This window comes from Podarcis liolepis (assembly GCF_965112155.1).
Source record: "Podarcis liolepis genome assembly, chromosome: 15".
NCBI lineage: Eukaryota > Metazoa > Chordata > Lepidosauria > Squamata > Lacertidae > Podarcis > Podarcis liolepis.
In genome coordinates this window covers 35,903,232-35,920,550 of record NC_139566.1, presented here as the reverse complement: position 1 = coordinate 35,920,550, position 17,319 = coordinate 35,903,232, and the positions used below count along the sequence as shown (strand labels likewise).

At 42.4% G+C, this 17,319-nt stretch overlaps 1 protein-coding gene across 10 annotated transcripts in view; it reads left to right on the top strand.

The window, feature by feature from the left end:
• The window catches only part of FBRSL1 (fibrosin like 1), a 791,959-nt gene that overhangs the window by 692,308 nt on the left and 82,332 nt on the right, over positions 1-17,319 (top strand). For all 10 annotated transcript variants that reach the window (XM_083476390.1, XM_083476383.1, XM_083476387.1 and 7 more), the window contains one exon: positions 6,420-6,465. In XM_083476390.1, coding sequence (XP_083332516.1) covers positions 6,420-6,465 — 46 coding nt within the window. The remainder of the gene's footprint in view (positions 1-6,419; positions 6,466-17,319) is intronic.

Sequence of the window (17,319 nt, the reverse complement as noted above, 5' to 3'; positions counted from 1 at the left end):
AGTTTGTTGTATTTACCTTGGGAAGAGTAGGGTCCCATGAGAGCTTTATATTTCCCAAGAAGGAAAAATGGATAGACACATGGATCTAATTCATAGCATTTCCAGTCCGTTTTGGAGCTGAGTCTTCTATGTAGGTGACTGCTTGCTGTGTGGGAAGTAAGAACAGTCAGAAGATGAGGCCAGAACATAAAAGTAGTGAACTGAAGTTGTTGGCCCTTCTGGGAAACAAACTTTAAAAAAGATTGGGAATAAGAATATGTGGCAAGCCTCCAAACCTTTTGAAAGTAAGCTAGAATGTGGATTTTTGTGTGTGCCTTTTTAAAAGTTCTTCATTATTTGGTGCAGAGCTACCTTGAAGGCTGTCCTTCGTTGCCTTCAAGTGTGTCCCATTCCATCTTGTCTGTTCTTTCTACAAAAAAGAAAATTCAACCCTTAAAAAAAATCCAGGAAAGAAAAGTTTCCCCTCCTGCCCTTTTAACAAACATGACAGTTTTCATGAAAAATACCTTCCTTTGGATCTGGTGTATAGAACATGGGGGTGAAAGTAAGGAGCAGTCAAAGGGAAGAAGACAGGCACCAAATGCACCTTCAAAAATAGAATTATCTTCCATCCCAAAGCTTTGGGCTGGACTTGTCTGCCTGCATCTGCCAGTGGATGGCAGTGACGGTGGGAGCAGGGGGCGGGAATCTCATACAAGCAGCAAAACACTCAAGGGTACATGAAACCATTCCATGCCTTGTGCCCCATTTTATAAGACTTTGCTACTGGTAGCGGGGGGGAGGGGGGGAGGAAAGGGGTCTACAGAGTGGAAGTCAATGAATTATTTAACCTTTCAGCCCAAAGCATCTTAGGATCTGTAGTTTGTTAAGGGCACCGAGAGTTGTTAGGAGATCCCTATCCCTGTCACAGAGCCACAGTTCCCAGAGTGGTTTAATAATTAAGTCCTCTTCCCAGAAGACAAAACCTGAGTAATTGTAGCTCTGTGAGGGGAATAGGGGTCTTCTAACAACTCTCAGCAACCATAACAAACTATTGCCATTATAAGAGAACAAGGGAGGTGTTCGTGGTTATTTTTTCTAGAAAAATAGCACTGGCCTTAGTCCAGTAGAGTGGCCAACACAGGCCTTTTGGTGCCTAAGGCTGAAGATGCCTCCCTTCCTGTGTTGTAAAAATAGGATAATACATCAAATAGCTGACAGATTGGTGCCCTTTGTGGACACCCAAACTACTGCTTGAGGTGCTTCCTTACTCTGTCTACAAGAAGGGATCATGTTCCCTAGTGTCTTTGGAATATAACTTCCCTCATCTCCCTCCTTTCTACAAACAAATGTAAACAGATTGCTTGGGGTAACAGAAAAGACAGGAGGAGAATTGCTATGGGCTGCAATTTCTTTAAATGGATTTCTCTATTGGATAATAAACACACATTTGTTTCCTATTTTTCTGCATGGGCCACATATCCCCCCCTTTCTGTGAAGATACCCCATTTCCAGGGCATTCCCCAAATCCCGGTGTTTCAAACCTGGGAAAACACAACTCTTCCCCTAATGTCACATTTGTTGCTCTTGTGGTTGTTGTGCAGAATGTGATTATGTGTATGTTGCTTGTAAGGTGCAGTACAAGTCTTCCCTTCCTCATTTGCACTACCATTTATGAAAAGTCTTTTTTCAGATTTAAAACAAAGGTAAAGGCAGTGGCTGTGTTCATCCATCTCACTAAGCCGTGGTTTAGTGCAACATGCACAGACTAGAACCCAAATAAGTGGGTTGGTGGGGGAGAGAAAAGCTATTGTGAGTGTGTGGCTTGTGTTCTCCTGCTCCCCATCCCCTCTCCTCCTTCTGTGTGGCCATGAGGGAAAATTTAGAAGCTTCTGCTCTTTGTTTTGGTTAATTGTAGTTTGTTATATTATCTGGCGGGATAAACTGTGATTAACTATGGTTAGTTTCAAGGCAGCCAACCACTAACAGTAGCTTATTGAAACTGACTATACTTAATATTAACAATGATTCCTGGTCCTGACAACATGCAAACAGTGGTTAATGTAAAGCAGAAGCAAATGAGGGGGCATGGGGAGTGCAGGCGCCCACGATCTACTCCAGCTCATTTCTGCTTATGCATGTTGCACTACCATGGTTTAGCATGATGTGTGAATTCAGCTTCCTGTTTAGGAGTTCGCATCTGGCTCAGTTTCTTCTTTTAAAAAAGTAAAATAGTAAAGCTATTGTCTGCCCCCTCTGCACATGTATTACACGACATAGGGTTTCAGTTTTGGTAAGCGAACAATATTTGGATTTATGTGTAATCATAATGTGATGCTTTCATGTAGACCTGTTGAAGGCACCATAAAATACATTGCCTACATTAGCAATATCAAAGACTTACCATGGACACTGTGTGTTAAATGTGGTGAAATCGGTATTGTTCTGGGGACAGATTTTTGTGCAGGAGCTTAACTTCATTGTTAGTATATATGTGGGTGAAAATCCTTTGTATTGGACACTGCAGTTATTGACTGAGCCGAGCCTTTAGTTTTTGTATATTCTTCTTCTTTAAATATCCCTCCCCATGTCCCTTTTGGTCCTTTATCCAAGGTTCAGAGGGTAAGGTTTATTGATGTTGTTTCATTCTGCATTATGCACTGAACAATTGAACAAGTTTCAGTAGATGAGTCCATTGATAAATCACACACACCCAATCAAGTAACACAATTGGAACTGAAGGCTACCAGTGTTGTACACAATCATACAAGAACACTGATGTGCATGCACGCGCACGCACAGTTGAGTCAGATATGAAAATTCAGTGACACTATGGTATATTGATTATGCAGTTAACTCCATGTTGTTGTCCTTCCACAGAAGGCAGGACGCTGTGATACAGTGCAATAAAATAATTCATGGTTGCTGCAAATTTGCAAGAGTCCCTTGCATGCAGTGCAAATGGGGAAGGGAACTGGGACATCTGCAAGAACTGAGCTGTTGTGTGACTTGTGTAATGCAGTTCATTATCAAGTTAAGTGAATCTAGATTGCTGCTAACAGAGGCAGTAGATCTTCTTGGCTTTTTTAACTGGAATCCTGAGATACACTAACTGGAGACAGGTACAAATATATGCATTTAGGATTAAATAATTCTGATCCCAGGAATTTGTTTTGAGTACCAGGGCCGAACTGAGTGCCCGTCCTTCCACAGAAAAAGGCAATCCTAGTTGCACACATGCAAACACCACTTCCTTCATTTCAGCAATATAATTTGGGGGTGAAGTAATAATTTGGGGGTAGAACCCAGTCTACTTTCTGCCCTACCCTGTTCTGTCTCTTCTTGCTAGTATTCTGGATGCAGCTGTAAATAATAAGCATGTTCAAGTTTAAAACAGTCTATACACACACAATGTAAAATTGATATTAAGCTTTTGACCTGGTACTGAATTAGCAGGAGAAGTTGGATTGTCTGTGGGGCAGGTACTGGGGTGATGATGGGTGAGGTTGGCACAGCAAAAAGAGTGTTTGTGATTTGATTGTATTTGGCCCCCTTTAGCCTGGGATTTAAATTCAGCACCAGTCAGTCTAGTGTCTGGAAGGTGTTTGCATGTACCCCCAAAATAAGGGGCATCTAGAAGATCTAGAAGAAAACTCATTGTTTTAAGGATTTAGATGCTGTAGGTTGCAACGTTGTTAATCCTACTCAGAGTAGACCCATTTAAATTAATGCACATGACTAACTTGGGTCCATTAATTTCAGTAGGACTCAGCTGGACACGACACTATATGTTTGCTCCTTAATTTGTTGATAAAGAAATAGGTTGGTTGGGTAGACGGGGGCATTTGAGGTTTTGTTTTTTTACAGGGAATGGGAAAAGTGAATTGTCAGGAGCCTTTTTAATATGCTTGTCAGCATCACAGGGCTGGTCTGCAGTAAATAAATAACCAAAAGCTTGGCTAGGAATGGCGACTGACCTTTGTTTCACTTCTGCTGCAAAAGATGATTTAAACATAATAACCCCGAAGCAGAATTGCATCCACAAGAGATGCTCCATCTCCCAAAGGATTTCATGGGTTATTTTGTTCAATGACCAGAGGCAACCTTTGGGGGAAATGTATGGCTAAACAGTTCTTTATCTTCTGGGTTCTGCCTCATCATCCACTGGTTGTTTTTCCTCCCCTCTCTCTCTCAAAGGCAGCTGCATTCAGTAAGATCCTGCCGCTTGTAAGCCCTTGTCACTCAGAAGTAACTCTTGATAGAGAATATATTTTTTACTGCCTGTAAAAGGCCCAGCCCAAAGGCCATTGAAGCAAGGAAAAATAAGCTCCCATTGATTCCGGTGATCCTTTTGGGTCAGGGCCCAGCGTTCTAGCAAGTCTGGTTATGTTTCTCTGGGTTTTTTAAAAATTTTGCTTCTGAAATCTCTGGCTATGAAATATGCAGTGTTGCAGTACAATTCACGAGACACTTAATAATGCAAGCTTTCCGAGGAGGGGCAGAATAAAATCAATGATGTTGGAAAGAAAATCAACTTAGCTCAGCCATGAGTTGAATTTTTTTAAAAAAGCAGATCTCATCTCCTTCCTGTTAGACACACAGGCTGCAGTCTTTAACACATTAGCACTGCAATCTAAACCCTCTCTGTGCCATCTTGGGGAGGAGGGTTTGGATTGCATGGACCTGCCCCTCTCTTCCCAACCTCTGGCCACCGAGCGATGCCATTGTCACTCAGCCAGTTCAGCCTCATTCCACTTAGCGAACAGGTAGACCACGCATAGGCAACCTTCGGCCCTCCAGATGTTTTGGCCTACAACTCCCGTGATCCCTACCTGACCAGTGGTCAGGGATGATGGGAATTGTAGTCCAAAACATCTGGAGGGCCGAAGGTTGCCTATGCCTGAGGTAGACAGAAGTGCTGTTCCTGACAGCAGCCTATGGAAGGCCTCAAAACATGGGGCCTTCCGGGGAAAGGGATGAGCCAGCCCCACCACTATCATATGACTGCACCAGGTCCAATCTGGCCCTGATTGCTATACCAGCTTCAAGCTGGTTCAGCAATTTGCCTGCCCCCTGACTTAGCAGATCTGCAGGTGTGGACGCTCCATTACTTTGCTAATCTTTTCCAGATGGCAACTTAAGTTTGAATTTCACTCTTACTCGGGAATAAGCCTTGCACATTCTTTTATATCATGGATCTAGCCCACTTGGAATAGTCAAAACTTTTGTCTTGTGAAGGAACTTCACTACATTAACAACTACGCTAGGTAAAAACAGAAGACCCACAGGCTACTCTGTTACCCTCTTTCAGGCTACCCTCAATTACCCTCTTTCAGCAGCACATTTCAGAATAGTATTGTACAGTGCAATCCTTGAAAATAAGCAGGGCTGTCAAACAGTTAGGAGATTTTAAGTCAATTATTTATATTAGTTTTGATCATCTAATCAACCAATGGGTCAAATTTGCTTTTGAGTGAAAAACTAACAGTTCTAAAGAAAATACGCTTTCTTGGCTTTTAGATGGTGGCTTATCATCAAATGGTATTCCCCACTGCCTCACAGAACTTGCCATCTGAAGCTGTTATAAGGGCAACTATTAAAAATAATTTAAATACACCGGCCAGTTAATCTGGGGTCCCTTTTTAGGGAATTAAAATTCAGTTAACTGAGTAATTGAAAATTGAATAAATATCAGAACCCCAAAATAATGACTATTTAGCCTTTATATTTGCCCCATGAACTTTTCTTGTTTCATGGAGTGGAAAGAACCCTTGAAAGATTTTATTTAAGAAAACCTTTATGTACATGGATTTTCCTTTTATTTTTCCTTTTTTTTTTTTAACAGTGCGTGCTGCTATTATCCTGGCTGAAACCCAGTGCCCCTGATTACCATGAAGCTGTTTACAAGGTTTAGGTTAATTGGATTTCTTAACTACTTCCCAGGGCAGAAGTTACAGCATGGCTGGAGTTCAAAAAGCAGAATACAGCCTGGATATAAATGGGAGAAAGCAGCTTTGTTAATAAATCTGCTAAGCAGAGTAGTGAGGGAAGAAATGAGAGGGCCTGTGTTTTGGTACAATATAGGCCTCTTTTTTTCTATATCTCTGCCACTCCCAGTTCAGTCCTTCCTTATTCAACAAGAGATAAGGATCCATCTCGATACCTTGTGCTTTCAGTGGGAAGAATAATTGAATATAGCTTATGTGTTGCATGGTTGCCTCAATGGATAGGAAAGATATGAGATCAGGGCCCAGTTTTCACATGCTTCCTCTCCTCACCAGCTTCTCCATCCTTGGTTCTTTTTTTAATGGCACAACATTGCACCCTCCAGGTGTGACACATAACTGCAGTCTTCGACCTCAGACTGATTTGTTTTCTTATTGCTGTTGGGAAATCATAAACTCTCATTTAGTTAACCCTCTTTCTTTTGTTCTTTTCAGGCTTCTGAAGGCTCAGAGAAGCTGTTCTCCCCTGCAGCAACTAAAGGTAGGTAATTTTGAAGAAATACTTCCCTGATGTTTTGTTGAGCTGCTTGTTGTTCATCTGAAGACATATTTCCAGGGCATGAAAACTACAAGATGCATTATCCATCCAGGTATAACCAGCAATTCTGGGCTTCAGAGGCAGGCTGAGCTTTGGATCGCTCAGTTTGCCCTGGAGAACTCTGCCCGTTGTAAGAAATCTCAAGAGGCAGCGCCCCATTGATTCCTTTTGCCCACTGTTTTCTCCGGGTCAGCCATGATTTTGTTGTTGTTGTTGTTGTTGTTGTTGTTGTTGATTACTTCATTGGTGTAAAACTACCTTGTTCCGACCCTCAAGTGGATCATACTTTTCCGGCCTAGGGCCACACGAGTGGAAGCGGCGCCCTTCCTTCCATCTTTCTAGGGTTTTCAAGGGAGAAAGAGAGAAGACAGACACATGCACAAGGAGTAGACAGGCATACCTTTTATTTTACTTTATATATATTTATGCAGACATATCTATAAAAAAATTAATGAGCTTTTGGAGGACTTTTCCGGGATCCCGAGTTATCACATATCTGTTGTTGTGTCAGCTTGCTGTGGATTTTGTTGTAAGTTTTTTTTTCCTTACAAAGATGGTAGTATTTTATTTTATTTTATTATTTATTGCTGCCAATGTGAATCCTACTCTGAACAGACCTGTTGAAAATAGTAGGTCCATTAATTTCAATGGGTCTGCCCCGAATAGAACTTAGTTGGTTACAACCCTACGACTGCAGCCTTAATTCATGCTTAGCTCCGAGTGAACCTACACTGAACACAGCAGGCCTGTGCTCCAAATAAACATGAATAGGATTCAAGTGATTTTGTGGGTCCCAATACCTTTTCTGTTGAGTCTGAAAAGGTTGACAAAAGACTTGCACTTATTTATTATTTTGTATACAAAAATGCCTATATTTGAAGGTGGGAAAACAAACTCAAAGCAACAGATAACCATAGGTTTCCAGTAGGCATATCCTGGGACGTGTTTTGTTTTCCAGTATGGCTTTAACTGTCCACAACCATGAAATGGGCTTGGTTCAAATGGCTTTCTGCCAGATTTGGTCCTCTTCCCTTCCCCAGCCTTGCTCCCTGCCAGGAAACAATCATTAAACATAAAAGTATAGAGAGGTCCTCATCTGAGGGTGGTGAGCAGCCGCTGTTTCTTTGCTGTTTCTTGGCACGAGGCTGCAGACATTTCTTCCTGGTGCAAAGGGAGTGAACTGTTCACTGTTGAGGCCTTTACAATATATCCTCCCTGCGAATAAATCAATGGACAAATAAGAAAAGACTGTTTGTTTTGGCACCCAGCTTTCACACACATTGCTCTCTAATAAGACAGTCTCTCTTTCATATTCTTTTCTCTCTTCTCTCTCTCTCTCTTTCCCCCCCACCCCCCTTCCAATTTTCTGTCTGAAAGACAAGCCATTTACTTCAGGCCACATAGGAAAGAAGGTTGCTTGAATTATGGACTCCAAAAGGTTAATAATTCAGGGTACTGAGGCTCTACAGCAGGTGTAGCCAACGTAGTGCCTTCTGAATGTTGTGGGACTGTAACTCCCATCAGCCCAGCCAGTGTAACCAATGGCCATGGATGATGGGAGCTGCAGTCCAACAACAACTGGAGGGCGCCATGTTGGCTACCCCATTCTCTATGTGGTACAGCTCCCTCCTTTCCATCAGCGCCCAGAACCTTAAGGAACCTTGCCTTGGAGCTACCTATCTCTTTATCTGCTGCTTTCTGTACTTGAAGCTCCAGAAGTATTTCTAGGAGAGGAGTGGGGAATGCCGTGCTGGAGTCCTGTGTGGCCCTGCCACTGCTCCATCAAACCTGGCCCACTTGGTACCACTCCTTATCTTTAGCCACAGGTGCTGCTTCTGTAAAGGAAAGTGCCTTTGAGCATGTCGAGCAAGGCTTTCCACTTGCCACTGAGCACCTGTCCCAAAATACTTAGGATGAATTCCTTCCAGGCCCTAAGGTGTGATTCCCATGCAGGTCTGAGCCTTGGGGCCTCTCTGTTTAGAAGTTAAATGCTGTCCCCTTGACCGCATTCTGAGGACACTGTCCACAGACTTCTTAAGGGACTTCTCACATTCCACTGCTGAACATCATGATAGTATTGTGCTGTGTGGGGTTTCAGGGCTGAAATCCCTCGGGTCTTTCATGTGTTGGTGTTTTGCGGCTGCCACGTGTATTTGTGGTGGGTTCCTCTTAGCCACCCCATCCCAAATGTCCATTGCCATAATGCTTCATGACCATGAAGCCTTGCTCAGAAGGGTGTTGTGCCATCACTATTCTAGGGCATTCTGAGCAAGGAATATTTCTTAGAGGGGCATTGAACTGCCAGTTATTTTTTGGACCCAATTCAAAGTACACATGCTTGTAATTAAAACCCTAAGCACTTTAGGCCCCATATATCTGATAGACCACCTCCTTCCCTACAGAATCTCCTGGGTGTTAAGATCAGCTGAGGGCCCTCTTGGTTGTTCTGGCCTTGGTCAGAAGTTCAGGGTGGTGGCAGCCCAGAAGAGAGCATTCTCTCCAGCAACCCCCAAGTGTGGGAATTTCCTCCCCACAGAGGTGTGTCTGCTACTTTCTTTATATAGCTTTTTGTGAATACTGAACGGGCACCTCTTTCCCCCAGCACCTGAGATGTGTGTTCGGGACCCACTCTATTCCTGTGACTATGATTTATTTTAACTGTTTTTGATTCTGATTTTAGGTTATTGTAACCTACTCTGGGACTTACTGGTGAAGGACAGATGATAATAATAATAAATGGGGGGAGGAGATGAGGGGTGCTGTCTCTTTCCCCCAAAGCCCTATCCACACCGCTAGCATGAGAATTGTGCTATGCCACTGGTGTTAGATATTTGTTTGCATCATCCACTGGGCTTTGCAATTAGAGTAAAAAAAATCAAAGATATGTATATAAACAAATAAGCAGGTAAAATTACCAGACTAAATTAAAACATCAGTCATTGCAATTTGTGTGCTGATATAAACATAGAAACACCACTGTGCAGATGAAATTGCCAAACTCAATCAGAATTTAAAAATTACATAGTTTAAAACTCAGGGCACTGCAGTTTTTGCTGCCACCAGCTAGTCTTTATCTCCAAGGAGAAAAGCCATGTAATAAGCGCCTAGACTCCCAGGTTGAGACTCTTAAAAACAAAGTGATTAACTCTTTATGCAAATCTCCACACAAAGAGCCAAACAACAAACCACAGTTTTGACACTGCCATATCCACATGGACATATCCAGTTTTGTAATGGGATTCTCTTATAATGTGTACTGCTGAAGGCAGGCACATTCAGTTGTGCACTCAATAAAGTATATTCAGGTATGTTAGATCTTGTTGATACAATGCTACCGTATCAAGAGGACTAGCTGGGAAACAAGTCGTACAAAGGACTCAATTTTCTCATTGCAGACAGATTATTTTCAAGCAAACATTGCCTCAGTATGTCCTTTGCTTTGTTCAAACCTAAATGTAATAACTCATGTGGTGATAGGCCAAAGACATAGCCACTGCTGGTGGCTCACCTGGTAAATTGCTGAAATGCCTTTCTTGTTTTTCCACCTGCAAATGGGACAGCAAAATAGGTGGGGGTAGATAACAGCTGGCAGATTTTGGCTTGACACTGTTTTTGTACCTAACTGATCTCACTTTCAGTGCTGAGGTCCAAGTGTTGAAAAATGTTCCTGTCTTGCACTCAAACCAGCCTTGTAGATTTGCATGCTGCAATAATGAATATGTTTGTTGTTGTTTGTTGTTATACTTGTTTAATATTTAAAAATCAATAAATATATATTTAAATGGCCTTGTAGATAAGATCCCCAAATTTACTACATGAAAATCATCATCATCCTCTGGAGTGATGGAAAGCTATATTTCTAGGTAGGGTGAGAAGAGGTGGCTTCACTCATTTACTTGCCTGCCTGGTTTCTTAGATCAAGGATTCCACCTCTATCATTCCAGCCCAGCCACTCACTCACTTGCATGCAGTTCCTGGCCATTAATGGCTAACAGACTTAAATATAAGGTTGCCTCAAAGTCTGGTGCCCTTCAAGTGAAAAAGCCCTACCAAAGGGCTTTTGAGTCGAGTAGCCAGCTGATGCAGTAACTCTAGCATCTTTGGTGTTCTACCGTAAAAAGGGCCAATAAATCTCTGATTTTAAAGAGAGCTGTGGCTACTTCTTGTTAACATTTTTTGAGCTGTGGCTACTTCTTGTTAACATTTTTTTACTCCTATTGTAGAGAGGATGGACTCTCTGAGCTTTAGACTATCTAAATATAGTTTCCAAATACTATGACTTTCAGAATTTCATGTTGGGAATCTTAGGTGACATACCCATGCAGCAGACATGTTGCCCCCAGTTCCAATCACCACACAGGCAAATTAAGGTCCAAATAGTTTACCGTTGCAAAAGATAAAAGGCTTCAGTAATACAGTTTTGGATATGTATACAGCTTGTAGGCTTTGCAGATACATATAAATACTAATAATTTCTGTTGGTCCAGCAATTTAAGACATAACACAGACTACGACTCCCTTCTCAAGACTCGCTAATGAGTTGACATGCTATAATCACTTGGCCGTTGCCATAGTAACTAGCTTGGCTGACCATGCACCTGTTGGTTTTATTTCATATATAGGGTGATTTATGCCCATGAAGGAAGTTGACTCCTTCCTCTGTGTCCAGTTCCTCAAACATTTCAAACTGGTTTAACTTTCATAAGTGTCCTCCAAGTAGCCCTGCCTTAGCACCATAGATTTGTGATGGAGCAGGGAATCTCTTGTCCCCTTGCAAAACTACGGCCCCTAGAGATCACTGGGGCAAACAGCTGAGTCGGGTTTTGAATTGGTATGTTAGTTTGGATATAAATGAAGCTCTGACTGCAAGTCACAGTAGTTGGTAGCCCTTGCTTCTAACTGCCAAAATTGCATATGGTAGAAGTAGTAGTAGTATTTGATTTTGACCTATAAACAAACACACACCCCTCCAATGGTTTCCACACACACTTTCCATTCACTGCCTTCACTGGTATTAAAGTCTGATGTGCCGTCACTTCTTGAAGACTGTGGACCACCCAACCCCAAAAGGAAAAACCTGTAAGGACTTCACCATCAACTCTTTTAGCATTGGCCACTGGATGTATTAAAAGGATCGGCGTTGTTCCAGAGCATTTTAACTCCATAGAGCTTGATAGACACCCTTTACTAGGGAGAAACCCCAGCTTCTTAGAGCTACTTAAACCCTTCACAGTAATGGGCTTAAAAAAGAATCTGACCAGTCAGTACAGCCTTTGCTGAGCAGAAACCACATTTTCTCAGCAGGTAGCCTCTAATTGTCAATGTGGGATGATCTGCAACTGCCTGCCATGTGGGCTAACAGCTTGCAATCCTTTTGAAGTCTCTGCCTTTTATTTTATTGTCTTTTTTATTTTGTCTTCCTGGCCACAGAATAGTGCCTCAGGCCAGCAAGAGAGATTTCTTGTTAAGAGGACTCTGAGGTTTTGACTAGCATGTCTGATCCAGAAAAGAGACCGTGTTCTTTGGAGATCAGGGCTGCATAATTCTGTTGCCTTAAGGGGACTGAGTGTTTTCCTATGTTCCCCCCACTCCCCTTTCCTTCCCTGCTGTGCTAAACTGTCATAGTAAATCATTTTAAAAACTAGAAATGCAAAACCTCCAGAGATAGGGCATGCTGCTTCAGAATGGATACCTTATTATTTCAGGAAGGACTTGGGGGCGTGGGAGGGTTTGGAAATGGATGGTTACTTCACCTGGCTCCCGGCAGGCTTCCAGTGAAGTGGAAACTAACACAGGCGAAGCTGCTCTCAGCATATACAGTACTCTGCAGCCTTCTGTTTTTGTCTAGGGAAATGAGCTTGGCAGAAAGAGATCCAGGCTATGCCCCCGCTGCTGCCTGTGGTCTGACCCTGGGCAAGTTCTTTTGCTTCTGCATTTCCTCTGTTCCTCCCCCACTTGTTTCTCTTGTCTTCCTTAGAGGCATGGAATTCGTCAGCGAGATGAAATATTTTATTGAGGCCAGCCAGTAATGGAGATGGCTAATTAGATTTCCTTTTGGCCGGGAGTGGGTGGTTCTTGCTGGATCTCAGTTTACACAAATGAAAAGTAATCTGAAAAAAAAAATCAAATGAAAATAGTCCGTCATAATTAGCAGCTGTTCCAGCACTTCGTCTGAAATCTAAATGTGTGGGAGCCATCCCTTTCAGGCCTGCCTTTTTATGGTCCGAGTACTATATTGCCTGATTAAAGCTTGATAAATCTCTTAGGCAGCTGGTTGACCAAATGCAAGAAGTGGATGCACAGAATCAATGAGTCTCTTTATGTGGAAATTAAGGAGAGCTGGTGTGGTGTCATGAAACAGGACAACCCCGGTTCAGAACTTTGTTCAGGTATATGAAGTGCTTTGACCTTGGGACAGTTACTATTTCTCAGCCTAGCCAACTTTACAGGATTGTTTTGGGGATAAAATTTGGACAATGAAAAAATAATAATAAGCAGCCCATACTATATCTGCCTTCTCCTGATTTTTAAAGTCCAGTTCCATTTCACAGAAATTGTAGGTACATTTCTTTAAATGCTATGTATATGTGTTTTTGCGTTGTATGGTAGCCATCCCCATCGTTTGTATCTGTACATGGTTTCATATTCCTATGGAAGACATTAAGGCAAGACAGATAGAGAGGTATGTGTTTCTCATGTTGTAAGAAATGCTGCAGATACATTTGTGGCACAGGTGTTTGTCTGTTCATCTCTAGAAGATGTGAAGCATCCTAGGAATGTGGAATTTCCACTCGGGACATCATCTTATCAGAGTGCCTCCTTGCTGTGTCACACACACTTGGGTTCCAGTTTGCAGCCAACTGGGTGAGATACTATCAAGAACCGAGGCACACCATTCTAAGTGTGTTTGGGACTGATATCCAGGAAAGGCTTATTCATACTGAAAGAATGGACAACCAAAATAGGCCATAAGCATTCATTGCTTTACATCACAATCCCGTGCATGTTAACTCACATACAAGTTCCACTGTGCTCAGTGAGGCTCACTCCCCAGTTGTACAGTTAAATAGCCTGGATTTTTTCATATTGATCATAGGGCCCGGCTCCTAAAGCTGTAGCTCCATCACTGTTCACTGGTCCATTGTGGAAGCATAAGAAAAGTGCTGCTAGGGCAGACCATAGGTCCATCTAGTCAAGTGTTCTGCTTCCCAAAATGGCCAATAAAATGCCTCTGGGAAGTCCACAGGAAAGTTTTCAACCTCTCTTCCTAATAGTTGCTCACCATCAACTGGAATTCAGAGGCATAGAATCCCAAACATGGAAAGCTCCATGTTGAGAAACATCTCCTCTCTGGATTAGTGTGATCTCGTGGCAGTGAATTCCATAAATCAATTCTTCACCTTCTTCATGTTCTGTGACTGCACAGCCAGTCACATGAGGACCTAAAGCAGAGCAGGGGAACCTGCAGCCCTCCAGATATTGTTGTCCTACAACTCCCATCTTCCCTCACCAGTGGACTCAGTGGCTGTGGCTGATGGGGTCTAACAACATGTGGATGGCCATAGGTCCCCTGTCTCTCTTCTGACGACACTTAGATCTGCAGTTCAATCCTGTACATTAACACCAAGATTCCCTGCACCATTTATTCACCGACTCTCGCAACTCATACCACTCTTCTGTTAAGGCCCAGTGGAAAATTCACAGCCACACACCGAGGTCAGTTTTCAATCGGTGCCGTTTGTCTCATGTCAGGAAAGCTCAACTTACATGGGCAAAAATGTCATCAGGACCAACAGCTGAGGGAGAGAAGCAATTTATGGTTTTAATATCAACACCAATCTAGTATTGTCTAAGACAAGACAGCAATATCGAACCTCTCCGCAACTTAACCCAGCCATCTCCAGCTGAGTATTTTCCACTGTTAAGCTGGTATACAGTGTTCCTTTGTAGTATCAGGGTGAAAAGTTGAGTTGTAAACATTTCTGCACTCTCTGGTGGGTGGCAGGTCTGTTATTTTAAGGTTATTGGGGTACGCTGCTACATTCCTGTCACTGGGGTGAGAATAAATAGAAGCAATACTGCGGGAGATAGAATGTACTTAATTATTTATTTGAGCATTACAGACTGAAATTGCTTTTTGATTTAAAGCGTCCAAGCCACGGCTGCGTTTTTGGAGTTGAGAGAGAAGCTACGTGCTCATCCCATTACCTAGGGTAGCATAAATGTCTCTGTGCAACTGCCATTCCTTGGTAGAATTGGTTCATTTCCTGAAAATATTTCACATTTTAAATGCAGCACAATTAAATATTCTGGAACGTTAACAGCGTGTGAGGGCTTAAAAGGGGGGAGGGAGGGAGGGAAAGCCCTTAAACAATAAACAATTTCTTCTCACTAGTATAAATGTTATAGAAAGAATGGTTTGTTTTCTTTAATTATAGAGTATATATTGGGAGAGTTCTGAGGGGGTCTTGTAACGAGGAGAGAAAAATAACCAACATGCACGGTTCTGCCTCAGCAGACAAGTTTTACATGTTCAGTTTGTGTGAAAGTCAATTAAAAGAGGCTATCGGGTTATGAGCAAAGGCATTTAATAAATAATTCCAACCTTTGACTAATAACAGTTTATATTACCTTGAGCTAAAAGAATTTTTAAAAAGAAAAACTGAATGGGCTCTTCATCTTTTCCCATGATTGTTTACCTTTCCCTCTCATTCGTTTCAATAAACATTTGCTTCTGGCTAGACTCCCTTTGTGCTCCCGAGTTTAGATTTACAGTTTAGTAAGGGCCGCAGCTCAGTGGCAGAACATTTGCTTTGCATGCAGAAGGCTCCAGGTTCAATACCTGGCATTTTCAAGTAGGGCTGGAAGAGAACCCTGTCTGAAAACCCTGGAGAGCTGCTGCCAGTCAGTGGGGACATAAATCATGTTATTTATGTAGCTCTAGTACTGACCTGCCCATGAATTACACCCAGAGTGTGCAGCCAGGACTCATCTGCAAACACCCCCACCCAGCAAAACTTCCATTTACACTCACTGCTGCTATTGAAAGGCAAGTGCATTCTGATGCTTTGTGTGTTTGTGACTCTCTTTTTTTAATGCCACTGGATTCTCTGTTCCCTGCTTATCTTTTAGACTCTTACAGCCACACACTTAACTTTTGAGAAACAGTTTGACAAGTTATCAATATTAATCTGCCTTTAGTTGTATAATAGCCCATTAGGGATTCCTGCAGGCAGGCAGAGTAACCCTGCGCTTGGTGCAGGTCACTGGCGTAATAGAGGCCAGACCAGCAATTGACAAGTAATTTGACAAGTCAGCGGGGGGGGGGAGCTTTGGGGGTGCCCGGATAAGAAGAAGGGGGTACTGGAGTTGCCCCCCACCATCCAGGTCATCTTGTGTTTCCTTCTGCTCAATCAATGAAAGTGATCAATGCCATCACAGCACACGCTTTAATTGCAGATGGGTCCAGTTTCCCTTTTGTGTGCAACCCTGATGCTGTCTAAAATTCTTGTGAATCAGTGATTTCCTTCTTGTGGAAGTGAGGTCAGCTGGAGCAGAGAGAATACTATTAACAAGCTGCCGTTTCAGCCCCCCTGCAGACTGATGCACAGTTCTTTCCCCTGAAACCTTCCCCCAATCTTGGAATCATGGGGCGTGCGGTTGATGAGCAGGAAGCGCTCTCTCCCGATCAATCTGTGCGGCGAGCAGTAATAGTTCATTCTCCACAGCAATCCCAGGGTTGACATGTGGTATGTTTCAGTAATTGATTTTTATATTAGCTTCATTTTGAGATGTGTAAATCCCTATATTGCTCACAGCAGCCTGTCCTGTCCTATCCTGAGTGAATGAGGTTGGATCGTGGGGGCATCCTTCATGCCCTGACAACTCCTGCAATTTCATTTTTGCGTATAATTCATCCTAGAAATGCACACTCATGTGCGCGCGAACACACACACGACAGTATAAGCTTCAGCCTCTGTTTATCTGATTGCTCTTCTGCCTGAGATTTACAACACTGTTAAGTTGATGCTGTTAATTGCACACCTTTCTACTGTGAAAGGACAAGTTTTTCAAAATGGGAGACACGGGCAGTTTCGTTGCTGCTGAAAGATGCTCGTTCCTCGCTGCCGCCATGCAAGAGCATTGTTTGTGGGCTGATGCATGTCGTTCCTAACATGGTGTGGTTTCTACTGTACTTCCCTGCAACATCTCCTGAGTAGTATTTGGACAGCATGGATTAAACGGGTGGTTGTTGTAAAACAAATTTATAGACCACTTCACAGCATAAAGCCTTCATAGCGGTGTACGTGGTAAAAACAGAATAAAACACAGTGAAACAAGCAACAGAAACAATAAAATCATTACAACAAACTCAAACAACAAAACTGTCCATACAGTCTCTGAAAACAATGAAACAATTTCATCAGATATAAAATTGATCATGTGGAACATTCCTGCTGTCAGTGATACACCTTCCTAGATACCAAAGGTGCAGAAATGGAGCATGCAACCTGGATTTGTCCATTGTATGTAATTATGTTCTTGAATCATGATGGCAGGGAAGGCCCTGTTGTTGTTGTTGTTGTTGTTGCTGCTGCTGCTGCTGCTGCTATACTTATATTTATTTATATCCCACCTTTTCCCCTGACAAGAACTCAAAAGTGGCCTACAGCTAAAATAGAAACAGCTAAAAACATAGAAAAAAAACAATAATTAAAATACAATTAGTCATTAATAGAATGTTTATGTGTGTGTATAAGATTTATTACAACATACAGATCATTACAGTAAAAACAA